Below are 15,050 nucleotides of genomic sequence, written 5' to 3' on the forward strand. Positions count from 1 at the left end.
GGCGCGCGCTGACGGGCGGGAAAGCACGGCGGCTGAAGTTGGCAACGCCGGACCGCGCGCGCGGGAGCGTGCCAGACACGGAGCGGGTTGTCCTTGGTGACTCACCGCGCGTGTCGCCGCCCACTCGTGTGTCTCCGGCACAGCAGCGCCGGCAGTCGCTGGCCGAGGCTTACGTACAGTACAGTACACATGCATGTGCATGCGGTCCCAGTCCCAACCGTGAGCTGACAACTGACTGACTGGATTCCGTTCCAAAAGTTAAAATTATACTTGGAGTAATTTTCGCAGCCAGTAGTTGTGTTGTGTATCTTCTATGGAATAGCAAGCAGAGTATACCTGGTAACAAATGTTAGTCAAAAACTATTAAATAATAATTACGTACCTGAAAATTTGGCGTTATTTATTGACGCCACATCCAACTCCACCCCCCCCCCCCCCCCCCCTTCACTATTCCCCTCACACACACGCCCTTGATCTCGTTAGTATCTTTAAAAGTAGGTTAAGTGAGAATAACATATAATTTGAATTGTATTACCTTTACCCAACATCCAGTCCTACAATAGATGGAGTGTGAACGAATGCACAGCAGTGGAACTCGGCTATGCCTGCGGGGTTGTTCTGTGGGCAAGTTGGCACTTCCGTGTCGGGGCCGCAGCTAGCGCGTGCGGTCATTTCAAAACGTCATTTGGACCATTGTTTCTATAAAGTGGGAATTAATACATGCAACCGCAGTGGCATATTTGTACACGTTTCATAACTAGTAGTTCCCCCCGAATGAGACCTCGTGATGTTCCGTTTTTAGCGACTTTGTAAATTTTAACCCCATAACTTACACACACACACACACACACACACACACACACACACACACACACACACACACACACACACACACACACACACAGGGTGAGTCTGAATTCGATCCTCAAACTTCGGCTGCAGACTCATGAGAATAAACTTAAGTTTAGAACATATATACTACATGTGGTCTAAATTGCTTCCCGAGACTGGTATACGCTTTGAAGTTGAAGCTTGAGCCGATTATTTTTGTTTTGAAAATAACAAAGAAACTAGAATGAAACGCCAAGCGTCTGCGCAATGTATAATTGAACCAAGTTGTAAAAATACTGCAAATCTTGTTGCTGAAGTGAAATTATTTAATGGAAATAATTTGGAGTAACACCCTTATTCCCCACACATTTTTGTGATGCGGAGGAAAAATTTTGTTTTTGAAAGATAATTATTAATCTACATATCAAAAGTAACATAAAGGTCGCCTTGTTTTACTGCCCTATAACCCAACGTTTTCGTGAGTAACTAAAATAAAATTTAGAACAAAATACTTGGACGCTTAGGAGGTGTGCAACATTCACAACATAGTTTGAAAGAGCTGCCTAAAATCAGGGGCACTGGCTGTTATTGATGCACACGCAAATGAAGTCATTTCAAAGAAAACATTAAACTAATAATTAAACTAAAACAAATGCAGACATATTATTAAACACATAAACATGAATTCTGAAGAAAAAAAACAACCATATGTCATCAAACATCGCAAGAGAAAAAATATGGTCGCAGCTTTATTTGTGAGGAAAGATTTTGTCATAAAACATAACTTCTTTATTGAAGGATTTTTTACCTTATGTTCCACAGTTCATCAAATTTATCACTTAAAATCTGGAGATTAAAATTTAAATGTGGAAGTCTTTAACAACTGCACGCACTTACATCAACATAAACACAACCACTTAGTTTCCGTCAGTGCTATGATAGATGCATGTATTCCAGCAGTAAATGGGACATCCGGTTTCCAGCGGCTGTATCTTGAGCCTAGTAACTTCCAGAATTGGAATGCATTCATCACACTTTACCTGCTAAATTATATGAACTGCGATACCTAAAGTAAAATAAACATTAATTCACAAGTTATATTTTATGACAAGATATTTACTCACAAATAAAGGTGTGACTTTCTCTCTTGTGGTGTTTGATGTCGCATGTGGTTTGTTTAACATTCACGTTTATGTACTTTACGTTACGTCTGCAGTTGATTAATTTTAATTATTACTTCAATTTTTTCTTCGAAATACAGTAAAAGCTTCTTAAGAAAATATTGGAAAATCCAAACAAAATGTGCTTCTTAAGCAGAAAAAATTATTAAAAGGGGAGAAAATAAAAATAATTTTTCATGGGTTAAATAATTTGCTATGTTCATAAAATTTACAGTATTAAAGTCTAAATTGAATTGCATAGCGGAAAACAATTACATTAGTAAAACCTCACTGATACAAACCTGAAGAAATCTAGGAATATATATACTTTGTAATTGTGATAAAAACTTATTAACCGTTTAGAAAATGTATTTAGTTGATGCATAAATGATTTAATAGGCATTTGTTACTTCAGCATGTGATGCTAATTAATTCTACCCTTTCATATTACTTAATTAAAACATGTGGCTGGGATGTGATTCACAGGGGTAGAACTGCTAAGGCTGGTTGAACAGGTGTTACAGAGGGGCGTATGAAGTGAAATGCGTCCTACCAAGAAAAGGGCTAAGAGTGATGAAAATATCCCAAGAACAACTCAAGAATGAGAGAGATAACATAACGGTTATCAACTCTAACCTCGCCGTGCTCTTGAAGGCTTGGGAGCGATGACGAGTTGATAGAACAAAGGAAGTTTTTGTATTGAGTGCTGAATGCCTGAATCAGCACGGGCCACCGAGGTATCTGGTTATCTATCCGTCCTTCCTGGCAGTGTCTGCCAAGAACAGCCATGCGTGTTCGGTTTAATCACATTTTAAATTTTACGTTCCTTTTCTAATAATTTTTTATAACCACAGTTATTTTCTTAAATATTAAAAGGGGGGAGGGGGGTGATTTGTCTGTAAAGTCGGTTTACGGACGATAAATTTACGTGATAACGTCATAAGAAAACGTTGATGAAAAATTGTATACTTTTATGAATTGAATTGAATTATTATCACTGAATTATTATTTTGTATAATACAAAGAAGGAGTTAATTGAATTTTACAATTTTTTTCTTTAAATACTAATTAAAAGCAGTTGACTTTTTATGCGATCGTTTATATGAGATATTAATATTTTAGTCAAAATTGTAACGTAACCTATTTTTACTGCACTCGCCCTCCGATGCTATTTTTTTTAATAATCAAAGAACAAATATATGAGATTATATCGCTAATCAAATTCTTAAAATGCGAGAATTATTTACCTTTCTTGCAGCAATTGTTGTAATAAACAATGGAAAGCACGTTAACTTTTCACTTCACTTTATAAACAGTTGACAAAACAGTTCACGTGTAGGTTGTGTGCTGCTGCTGTCTCTCTTCTACTCGGACGCATCGGCCGATGGAGTGGAAGAGAGATAGATGCGTCACAAGCCGAACGCTTAGGCCGATCGTGCCTCTCTATCGCTTGTTCCGCGCTCTCGCTTGCACGCTCGGCTCAGGCGGAACGTGACAATTAGTCATGCTTTTTCGTGCGTGCAGCCGGATATAATCGATTTATAAAACGTTATCACGTCAAAAAACATGTTTCAACAAGAGTGAGATTATTTTTTAAATACTGCCACTGAAATCAGGCTGATACTCTACGGTAATAATCTGCCGTCCCGCTGCGTTCTCGATTATCTATTTAATAATTACAAAAAAAAACTCCCTGAAATAAATGAAAATTAGTGAATATTTTTGAATGGATACAGACATTCGCAAGTTTAGATTTTCCTGAAATATTTAACTTGCATTAAAAATCGTTTCCCACTGTGAAATAGTGTACAGTAATTTTTCTTGAATTCGCGAGACATGATATTTACGGTAGAGGTCATTGTTTACGTTAATATTGGTCAACATAAAAAAAATTATAAGGCTGTAAGTTTGCACACAACTGTTTCTCAAAATGGGGTACAAATATCCTAAACAGTAAAACACGTACGAAATATACGTATATTATTTACCGCCAACCTAGCTGAAAATGGTGCATGACCCGTGAAGTGAAAACAAATGAACAGCAAGTGACGAATAAACGCGGATTAAGTTCCATAGTTTTGTGCAAGTTATATGTTACGGTACAATAAACTCTAATGCAGTACCATAGTTACCGCACATGGTCTGATGCATATTGGGAACCCAAACCTAAATTTAGCGTGCAAAATAAGTAGTCACTATGCTCAGAATGTGTTAGGGCATGTGATGGGTTAAGATTTATGATAGAAAACAAGATTTTGTTTTGTGTTGAGTTAGTGCTTTTTAAGCGGGAAAATGTAATAACCCCAAAACATATTAAACGAAGGATTTTAAGGTTAATGGTATGGGAAACCTTTGGTGCTATATTAGTCTGACGTTTTAGGCGGGGAAAAAACTTATGCCATGTCGTCTTAAAACGGGTTTTACTGTACCTTCATTTGCAAGTGCATCACTTAACAATCAGTGTCCCTGATTTTAGGCAACTGTTTCAAACTGAGTGACAGGCGTTGATGCATTTCGTTCTAATTTTTATTTTACATTCTCGCGAAAACTGTGGGTTATAGGGTAGTATAACAAGGCGATATTTTTCGTTTCTTTTGACAGGTAGGTTTATAATTAATGTTTAAAAACAACATTATTTATCCTTAATATGGGACATGGGAAATAAGGTTGTTGCTCTAAATTATTTCCATTCAATAAATTTTTTTAGCGACAATATTGCAGTGTTTGTAGAACTTTGTTTCAATTAGACGTTGCGCAGACGCTTGTCATTTCATCATAAAATGTTTCTTTATTATTTTCAAAAAACAAATACTGGTCAGCTGCAACTGCAAAGACGTATTCTAGTCTTGGGAAGCAATTTAGACCATATGTCATACCTATTTTTCAACTTTTTTTACGTGATAAATCTGCAGTTGAAGTTTGTCAGTCGAATTAAGATATATATATACATACACACACATAAACACATATATGCGAAATACCATCCACTGGTTCACCGACTCACTCATCACCAATTCTACGGAACTATAAGATCTGTAGATTTGAAATTTGACATGTGTATTCCTTTTGCTACATAGCATTCATCAAAGAAGAGATTTAACGAAAATCAGTTCTCAAGTGGGGTTGTGGGGGCGTTAAAGATCAAAATTCGCATTATTTCCAGTACCTATATGTCCTACATACTTAAAACTCGGCAGTAATGTTCCTTATATTACATAGACATCAAATTAGAACGTAGTGTTTTTTAAAATAAGCTCCCAAGGGTACTTCAGCTTTAATAAATTAATATTTTCAATGTAATCGACAACTTAACACCTAAATCATACGATTTATGCAAAAGTTTTAAAAGTTAACGCAACTTTAACTTTCAAAAGTAGTAGATATAATTTGCAAAGTTACATTAAATTGCTGGTTGTTTTCTTTACTTCACGTTGAGGCATGCAGTATCATGATCTCTATGGACACTATCCTTTTTGGAATCCAGATCAGAAGTTAAAGTAATGCATTTTACTTTGAAAGCTAAATATGATGTACTTATTAAATATAGCAAAAACCCCAAGACCGTTTTTGCTCATACACGGGATTAACAATTCCATAGGACATACCTGCCTAACTACCAAAATTTATAAAAATATAATTAATGGTTCAAAATTTATCGTTGGACAAAGTCACATACAAATATACATACATACATACATACATACAAACGCCGATACACAGACATACAGATAGATAGATGGCTAGACAAGTTTTATTTTCAGAAAATTACATATGTACCTCCATTTCTTGAGGCTGTTACATAAATTTGATTCGTTGACAATTTCCGCCATTTTGGCCTTTAGTCCTGCTAAAATAGAAAAACATATTGGGCACTGATTTGGGTGGTTTGTTTGTTATTTGGGTGTGAGGTTGTAAGGTAAAGAAATACATGTGAATACCCGTATAAATGGGGTGGGTGTATGTGTGTGTATATATATATATAAAACCGGAAAATAATAAAAACACATGAATTTGTTATTAATTCTTTTGAAGTTTGGTGATGAAAATCATTTTGTGTTGATGGTGGTGACAGTCTTTTGTGGTGATTTTCGGCAGAGAAAAGGTCTTCACGTCTTCCGGTATACGGAGTGTAGGTCGATGTTGGTGGTTGAAGAGATCACGAACAGGTGCATCATGCTGTTACGGGGGATCATTCGGTCAATAAACTTTGTGTGACTGTGAAAGTTATTTCGTCATTATTAGCAGACGGCACCGGTAATAGGTAGTGCGATCTAATCGATTTGTTTTTTTTTATCGAATCTAATTTGTGATTTTTTTTTGCAATAGGCTTTTGAAAAGTAGTTTACTGTGAACCTCTTCTGTAGTCGTGCAATTATTCTTTTATGTTCACGACCGTGAAAATACGTGAGGATATTTGCACGTCTTCCGTGTACGTTCCTGACTGCGTGGACATATTTGTCTTCGTAGACCTTGAACACCTTAAACAATGGGCTGACTGGGCTGATGAATCGTCTCATTGTTTACTATCTGCACAATTCCATTTGCTAGAATTACATCAATCTGGTCTTATCACCGTACTTCACAAGCACAGCTTTCGAAAAATTGATTAAATTAATTTTACGCCTAGTAAACATACGTAACTTAACATTTTGTGGAAAGAATACTGTGTAAAATTCTAACACGCAAACCTGAATAGAGTGTTTCTTATTTGAAGTAAAACTTCTTTAAATCCGGTAGGTTAAGTGAAGGCGATTACGCCATCAGAGCGCCACGAAAGTGTAACTCTCAGAGGGCAACGAAAAGTGCAACGATAAGGAGTGGGGCCTCGATGGCATGTTTGCAGTTACACAGAAAAAAATGTTCAATAAATTTACAAAGGATTTCTTTGGAAACCATTTGGCAAGAAAGAGTTTGTAATACTACAAGAAAGTAGTTGTAACTTTGTATGGTTATGTTTATTTTTAATTTTTTCACATATGAAATACGTTTTTCAAGATAATACTGAATATTTCTTACGAAAATTGGCGTATAATTTTATATTTTTAGTTTTCATTGAAGCATAAATAATTAAACCACCAAAAATTTATCGAATATTCAATAATTATACTTTATTTGGTTTTATTATGCTTATTAATGAACGCAGTTAACGCTGGATAGTTATTCAGGAACAGTTTACAAATTACTTTAAATATTCTGACAACACAAAGCATAAATTCCCGGGTAAGAATCTGAACCCAGTATTACTGCGAACACTATTTTTAGTAATACAGTTGTTTTTTCATGTAAATTTAAAAATTTACAAACATTTGTAATTTAACATGAATATTTCTGTTCCAGTTACAAAACAAATTACAGTGTACATTACATGCTTGCGCACTTGCACACTAGCGCTGGTAGAGCTGTTAAATATTTGCGCACTCTTTTAATTTACAATTTTTAATTATGTTAAAGCATGCCCAGTAACTAATTTAACGGAATGCTTGAAGTTAGTAAGTGACTGACTGATACAAATATTTACCTATGTGAAGTCATTAGTCATTGACGTGCAGTACTTAATAAATTATTTCTTTTGGAAATGACTTCATAAATAATATTGCCAAGGCCTTCGAAAATCTCTTAATGAAGGTCAATTTCCAATGTTTAACTATGCAAAATCTTTCATGGCATAATAACTGTTGGAACCAATATGGCGCACTTCGCTTCCTACCTCTTTCCATTAACGCAGTGCCACGGAATCTTTTGACTCCCTCCTCGTTTTCTACTTCGAATAAATTTTTTTCCACAGAATTGCGGCAAGACGACGTCAAGAGCGAAGCCAGGGAAATAACCTTTGGCATTTTCTGCTAAAGATGTGTAATAGCACTTAGTATTGGTTTAGACCAATTTATTTTTTACTTGACAGCTTAAATGTGCTATTTTATACATAATCTAAGGCAACGTTGATTTTTTTTAAAATGAGTAATTGAAGTGTGACTGTAAAAACTAAAATACATAGTGTCATCCATCATCATTAGGGCCCGGAAAAAAATCGCGGATTCACTTGGCGATGGGATAACTTTCCAATATGTGTACCACTAAGCAGCTTCCACTTTTGGCACACAGTTGATAGAGAAAACTCTTGGCTAATGAGAAACACCCATTTAAAGAAGAACCTAATAACAGGCTACCCAGATGAGATGTATCACCAGTCAAAATCCAATGAAAAGGTGACTTTTACCCGAATATGTACAATTAGAGGACTCTGGAGTCTATCCTAGAGGTCATTGAAAACGCGAATTCTTCCGATCCCTAATCATCAGAGAAAACAGAGAATTAAGAATTTCTGAAGAAAAATATCGGGAATATGAAAATATATGTAAGATTCTATAATTTACATGAACTTGCAATCCAAAGGCTATTCTTGTAATGCTAAACCATCATTAGAGACTGAAAAAATTCTTCAATGACCTGTAGGATATATTCCAGAATCCTATATGTACTCGGGCAACTTATCACCTACTTATTGGATACTAACTCGTAAAATATTTTAACTGGGGTTCTTGCGATTTGATACTTATTCTGCGGAGGGTTTTTCTTTGCCCTCATAGTCCTTCAGGTAAACGGTGGTCTAATTACTTAAGCAGCATGAAGGTGAAAGATTTTGGAGTCAATCATTTCACGGAATGAATCCGCGAATTTTTCCGGTCTCTACCCATCAACTATACAATGCGTATTGTACAGTATGTCCATATAATGTCCCAGTTATATATTTTAATAGTATCAACTGAAGCTTTGTAGAGTGTAAGTCCAAGGTCACACTTAAAGAGTAACCCAAACAGTTTTAGATAAGCGCATGCGCGAGAACTGCTTTGTTGTTTTTTCGCTTGCAGCGCCACCTACGCAAAATGTTGACTCCTGAGAATAAAGCGTTTTATGTTCTGCAATTTGCTAAGAGTGAATCTATAATTTCAGTTCAATATGTGTTTCGTTTATAGTCCATACCGGTTACAGTTGCTACAGGCTTGCAAGCCAGATGACTGTTGGATTGGTCGTAGCAGTCGAGACGACAGAACTCTTTTTTCGCTGGCCTCCACGTTCACTTGACACAACGCCTTTCATTTCTTTTTTCTTTTGGAGCTTTATAGATCGTGTCTACGTTAGGCCGCTACCTAATTATTTTTCAGTGTCGAGACACATAATTGAAGAAGTTATTGCTTCCATTACTCCGGACTTGTTAACCATGTGGGAAGAATTGGACTTTAGGTCGTAAGTGTGCCGTATAACTAAAGGGGCACATATTGGAAATTTTTAACAATTTAAAAAAAAAATTGGTTAGTTTACCATCAATTTAATGTATGATTTGTTGTAAATAGTCTAAATTAAACTGTTATATACCACTGAAACGGGAACATTCTTTTATAGACATTGTGTATTTCGGTTCAGGCTTTGTTTATTGCTTTGCTAGTTTGCCAAGATTTATTTTGGCATGTGAGGCTGAATTCTGTCTCTGATGGTTCCTCGGACTGACATGAAAAACAAAACTTTGTACATACTTTCTAGACTCTTTGTTATTGTGTTAACAGTTTTGTCACGGCATTGAGAATTCTGTTAGTGACTATGAAAATGTCAGGAAGTATGGTAATAAAAAAAAATTTCATTGGTGGTTGTCCATACAAAATATAACAGGTTTTAGTCGGCAAAATATTAATAAAAAGTTACGGATAACAGGGAATGATCCTGGAATTCTGTTTGTGGGGTTTGCTGGACATCCTGAACAGTGTCTCTTCACAGCATTTCGGGGAGAAATACATCTTAGCAGTGTCTACATGTCAGAGAAAGCACGAAAAATGTAAAGAAAAAATAAACAAAATTGAAGGACTGATCACGAAAGTCACGATGAAGTCCTGAAATAAACAGTAAGGGTGTCGGTAGTCACTTTAATTTCTAGCAGCCGTTTGTTAATATTAATTTCTTTGACGCCTCACTACAGTAAACAGTTACACATTTTAGGAGATTAGGTCCTGCCAGCTTTAATTTTCCCATATGTTTGCTATAATTATAATTTTGAACTATTTATCCCAATTTTTGTCATGTCAAGGTATAAATCATATTTCTCAGATCATCTACACTTTGTTACGGCCATATATTTCTTAACAGGCTCTAGTCTGTAAGTGCCGCGAGGAAACTACTTATTACTTCACGCGGGCGACTACAACTGTCATGTAATCACACCAGTTCACAAGTGTTGACTTTAGTAAAGACGGAATCTTTATTGCAAGCAATATTAAAATATTTGAAATTGAAAGATGGCGAGACGTAATCCCCTTTTGTGGGGGTTGTCTTCTTAACTCATGTGCAAATTATCTCTGAAAAGGTTTTAGCTTTCTAACACAAAAATCGGCACGTTGAACTGTAATGTTTTTTTTTTTTTTTTTTTTTACTTTTTTACTTTTTACAAGAAAAATCCTTGGAAACTCTGTTGTAAACAATATCACTTGTAAAACTACAAGGTAGAGCTTTGTAAAATTGCATAGAGTACAAATCCTTGCCTTGCTATTTTTGCAAGCAATATCGTTGGCAACAAGGTTTTCCAAGGACTATACTTGTAAAAGTACAAAAACAATTTCTAAAGTGTACTGGGAAAAGTGTATAAATATCTTACTATACTTAATTTTGCTAATTATAAATATAAAAAAATGACCATGTGTTATAAATAAGTGGTAAGGAAACTTTACAAAATTAAATGTTCTTGAGAAGTCCTGGCATTGTTTCACCGGGTTTTTGTAGACACTCTGAACCAGATATCAGTCGCCTTGACCGACACCACGTTCCTTCTAGACTGTGAAAGCTAATCTCAGGCTACTATTTTTGTGTGCCGAGACGGAAACTTGTTTTTAAATGCGGTATTCTGTAGTTATCTATCGGGCGGAGATAAACCGGACCGCCGTATCATTTTCCTTTCGGCTCGTCGTTGGTAGAGCTGTTAGTGCCTTGATGACCTTCACCGGGAAACCTTAGTTTTGTTTCCCAATGACTCGACGCCCGCGGTATACTGTTGCCACGTCAGCCCCGGTCCCGCGTCACGGCTGTGGAGAAACTCCGCTCCTTCGTCGTGGAAAAAAAAAACAACAGCAATGAGAAGCAGAAAGTGGAAGATGACTCGTCAAGCACGTGATGGCGATTTAGGCAGTACGAAAAAAATTTACACGGATATACTCTCAGTGCTAGGCCTGGCCCACACGATGCCACACTAATCTGTAACTTAGCATATACATAGCACAGATTTAAAAACAAAAACATTATGGATCTCGCTGATATTATGTGCTGGATAAAACTATGCAAAGTTTTAGCCCATTAGCTAAGTACTAAGAGTGATGAATATGAACCGAAGAAGACCATATTAGTTTCAAAAGTTTTAATTTCATAAAAATGTTTTTATTTATTGTTTAATATTGAAAATTTGATCTTCGTTAAGAGAGAGATTACACATTAAGAGATTTGCAAAGAGCCTGACATAGTGACTATCTGCAGTAGTATTGCAGTTGTAATAATTTCCAAAAATGAATTCTGCATTAGACACCAATGACCTCACGCAGGGCTGTAGCCATGATTTTGTGAAGGAGAGGGTCCAATATAACCATTATATCAGTTTTTATTAGCAATTTTTCTTTATAATAGAGTTTTAAAAGAAAATTGATTGTCACGCTAAAATCTCCCGGAATAGTAGACTTTAATAAAGTCTAATGCTTACTCATTGAAATTTAAGAAATGATTTTGCTTAAGAAAAGAAAAATTAATATATTTTATACTGTGACTTTTATTTAAATGTTTTAATAATTTAATGCAGTATCACGTGTGTGTAAACCGTCGTTAAGTACAGGCTACTTGGAAAAACAATTCCTGCCGCTTCCGTGTATGAGGCAATTCGTGCTATAATGAGGAGGAAATACATTATTGTAGTCCACTAAGAGTTACAGTAAATCTTCCAAGATAATACATATTTAATCTTATGTATGTACGTTGCTGTAATTTTATTATGTTTTCGCTTGTTTCTTTTTTTAATCTTTGAAAGGACGGGTCCGGACCACATTGACCTCCCGCCTGGCTACGCCACTGCCTCACGGGGAAATTACTTGTAACAGCCAGTCATTACTAACTTTAGGCATCCTTTATATTGTATACTATTCTCCAACGACAGTAAATGGTTATAGCCTAAAAAAAACTGTTGAAACCAAGATGGTGTCTTTCTGTTCCTATCTTTCCCCCCATATGTTCTTATTGTCAGTAAACCAGTCTCACTCTCAACTTTGTAAATAAAATAAAGCCACGCCTTAAATATAGCATTATATGCATAGTGAAGTTCTTAGATCGTAAATGAAGTAGGCGTTGTGACAAATTTTAAAATATCTACAGTCATATATTGCAATGCTCTTAAAAATTGACAAAATGGTACATATTATGTTGATAAATTAATTTTTAAATGTGTGCTAGTTCTTATGCGTTCATCACTTAATGAAAATAAGTACTTAAAAGGCGTAGTTAGCAATAAATGTATTTTTTAGATACATTCTTTATATTATCATGTTATCCGTTTGTACCAATCATTGCAATATTGTATTGCAGTAATGAAGTTATAATTATAATGATATAATTTAAAATGTAATTGATTTAGACATACAAATATGACTGATCTTCTTTCTTTGTTTCAGATTATATCCATGATCGGCGGTACGCAAGCAAAAGTAAGTTAGTTTTGGCATTTTATCAAGATAAGGCATCTATGTGGGTGGTGGACAAAAAATTTTAAGTCAGAGGCTATCTCGAGTTACCTTGAATTAAGTATCTAATCTTCTTACTCTGACTTGAGCACAAAAACAATGAAATGCTTAAAATGTTGTTCAGTGTTCTCTTTACTTCACAAAAATTGATAATTATGGCCTGGGCGATCACACAATGGTATTCTATACTTCCTACCGGGGTGCTCCTTCAGATTACCAAATTTTTTATAAAACATTAAGCATGAAAATACAATAATACTGATAAAAATAATTAAAATGCGCTGATGATTTGATTTGTAGTTCATTACCGCGTATCAAAATGCGCTTACCCATGCTTGCAGCTCATGGCAATTATAGTCTTTTAACTTTGCCGTAAGCGTTAACGTTAATACTGATACGTAACATAATTCTCATGCTAAATACAACAAGAAAGACACACTTAATTTTACAAAGTTTCACAAAAACTTTGGAGAAAATTTTTACGTAACTACGTGCGATGGCAAACTTTCTTATATCGCTTGACAGCGAATTAATTGTATAAAATCTCATGTAAGAGACACTTTCTTTTCTTCGCAACGCCCTGGCGTTTTCAACAGGCCTGCGCGTAAACCTCGAACACGCAGCATGCTCGCACTTGTTTTTGCGTCGCAAGCTACTTATAGTCTGACCCAAACATACAGACCACGTTCACTTCTCGTTTGAACTGCATGTAATCGGTTGGACTAGCAAATAAATTTCCAGAAATGCACGTGAGGTTAAAAAAAAGTCTTGGATCATCAATCGGCATTGCATTCGTGCATTCGTGCATTCTACCGCACTTATTTCACAGAAAAAAAATAACAGCCTTATCAGTCGAGACGAAGTTGAGCTATGGCTGTTAGTCCGAGTTTGACACCGCTACTACTTGGTAGCCGCTTAAACATGCAAAACGCTGCTGTCTCGATACCAGAAAAGTTTCCACATGAGCTCTTCTGCAATTAATTTAGTAATGCAATTGCTTTAGCAAAATGTGTCGTTAAGCACAGCCAAACCCAAACTGCGTTTGCGAAGCAAAGACTGGGGCAGCAAAAATTATTCAAGCAATTACCGTTCATACCGTTGTTCATACCATCAACTCCATCACCACTAGTCGTAATGCGGCATGCACTAACGGAAATAACCAGCCCGAATGTCTAGCTCACTATATACCCATGCACCTCTCTTACTTGTGCTACCGGCGTGGTGAAACGGGAGCGCATATTTGACCTAAATGTCATATCTCCTAAACGTCACTTGACCTAAAATTTAAAATAATCCTTCAGTCATTTGACCTAAAAGTCATTTGACCTAAAAGTCATTTGACCTAAAAGTCATTTGCCCTAAAAGTCATATCTCCTAAACGTCACTTGACCTAAAAGGCAGTTGCCCTAAAAGTCATATCTCCTAAACGTCACTTGACCTAAAAGTCACTTTCCCTAAAAGTCAATTGCCCTAAAAGTCATATCTCCTAAACGTCACTTGACCTAAAAGTCACTTGGCCTAAACGTCAGTTGCCCTAAAAGTCACTTGGCCTAAAAGTCAGTTGCCCTAAAAGTCATTTGCCCTAAAAGTCATTCGAACTAACAGGCATTCAGACGAAATTCATTTTAGGTCCAATGACTTTAGGGCAAGTGGAGTGTACTCGGTGAAACGCCTACTGCCAGGGCGCGTGAAAGACGGGTCTCGTGGGAAGTGGACACAGTGCTGGTGGGAACGACAAGTCCCGTGCACGAGAGCGGTCAGCAGCCCCAGCAGCGCCGATCGTCGCGCCGCGCAGTGGTCAGCTCGCGTACCAACACAAAACGACGAAAGTTATGGTACGACCCGTCACACAAACCTGGTTCGTCAAAACACAGAAGCTATGGCGCGCGCACCAGAAAAGAGTCTGTAATCATGTCCTGCTAAAAGTCTTCATCGTGGTGTAACAAACAAATTAAGATTAAGCGTAGTTACAAAAAAGCGAATGACGGCCTTAATTACTTAATTTATTAAAATTACATGTAAAAATATACTTCAGACGCAAGGCGTCTCAAAGTTAAAGGTAAGATCATAAACTAGCGAGTTTACTACTATAGCCCGTCCCACTCTTAGATTGCAGTACACGGCTTATGGCCCGCGCTGTTGCCAAATCTCTAACACATTACGAATTTCAGGAGATCAGTGTCTTTGTAATTTGGATCGAACAAGAAGCATTTTAAGAAATCATATCGTAATTTATAATATTTTATACTATTACACATATAAATTTGTAATAATGCCACTTTTATGTAAATTTCAAATAAAA

General features: G+C 36.3%; 2 protein-coding genes across 2 annotated transcripts in view; one reads left to right on the top strand and one right to left on the bottom strand.

Annotated features, from left to right (window-relative positions):
- The window catches only part of LOC134531766 (SET and MYND domain-containing protein 4-like), a 334,526-nt gene that overhangs the window by 238,312 nt on the left and 81,164 nt on the right, over nt 1–15,050 (bottom strand). The window lies entirely within an intron of this gene.
- LOC134531763 (protein grindelwald) overlaps nt 1–15,050 on the top strand; it is a 93,333-nt gene that overhangs the window by 59,776 nt on the left and 18,507 nt on the right. The window contains exon 2 of the mRNA XM_063367651.1: nt 12,680–12,712. Coding sequence (XP_063223721.1) covers nt 12,680–12,712 — 33 coding nt within the window. The remainder of the gene's footprint in view (nt 1–12,679; nt 12,713–15,050) is intronic.

Source organism: Bacillus rossius, chromosome 5 (assembly GCF_032445375.1).
Source record: "Bacillus rossius redtenbacheri isolate Brsri chromosome 5, Brsri_v3, whole genome shotgun sequence".
Lineage (NCBI taxonomy): Eukaryota > Metazoa > Arthropoda > Insecta > Phasmatodea > Bacillidae > Bacillus > Bacillus rossius.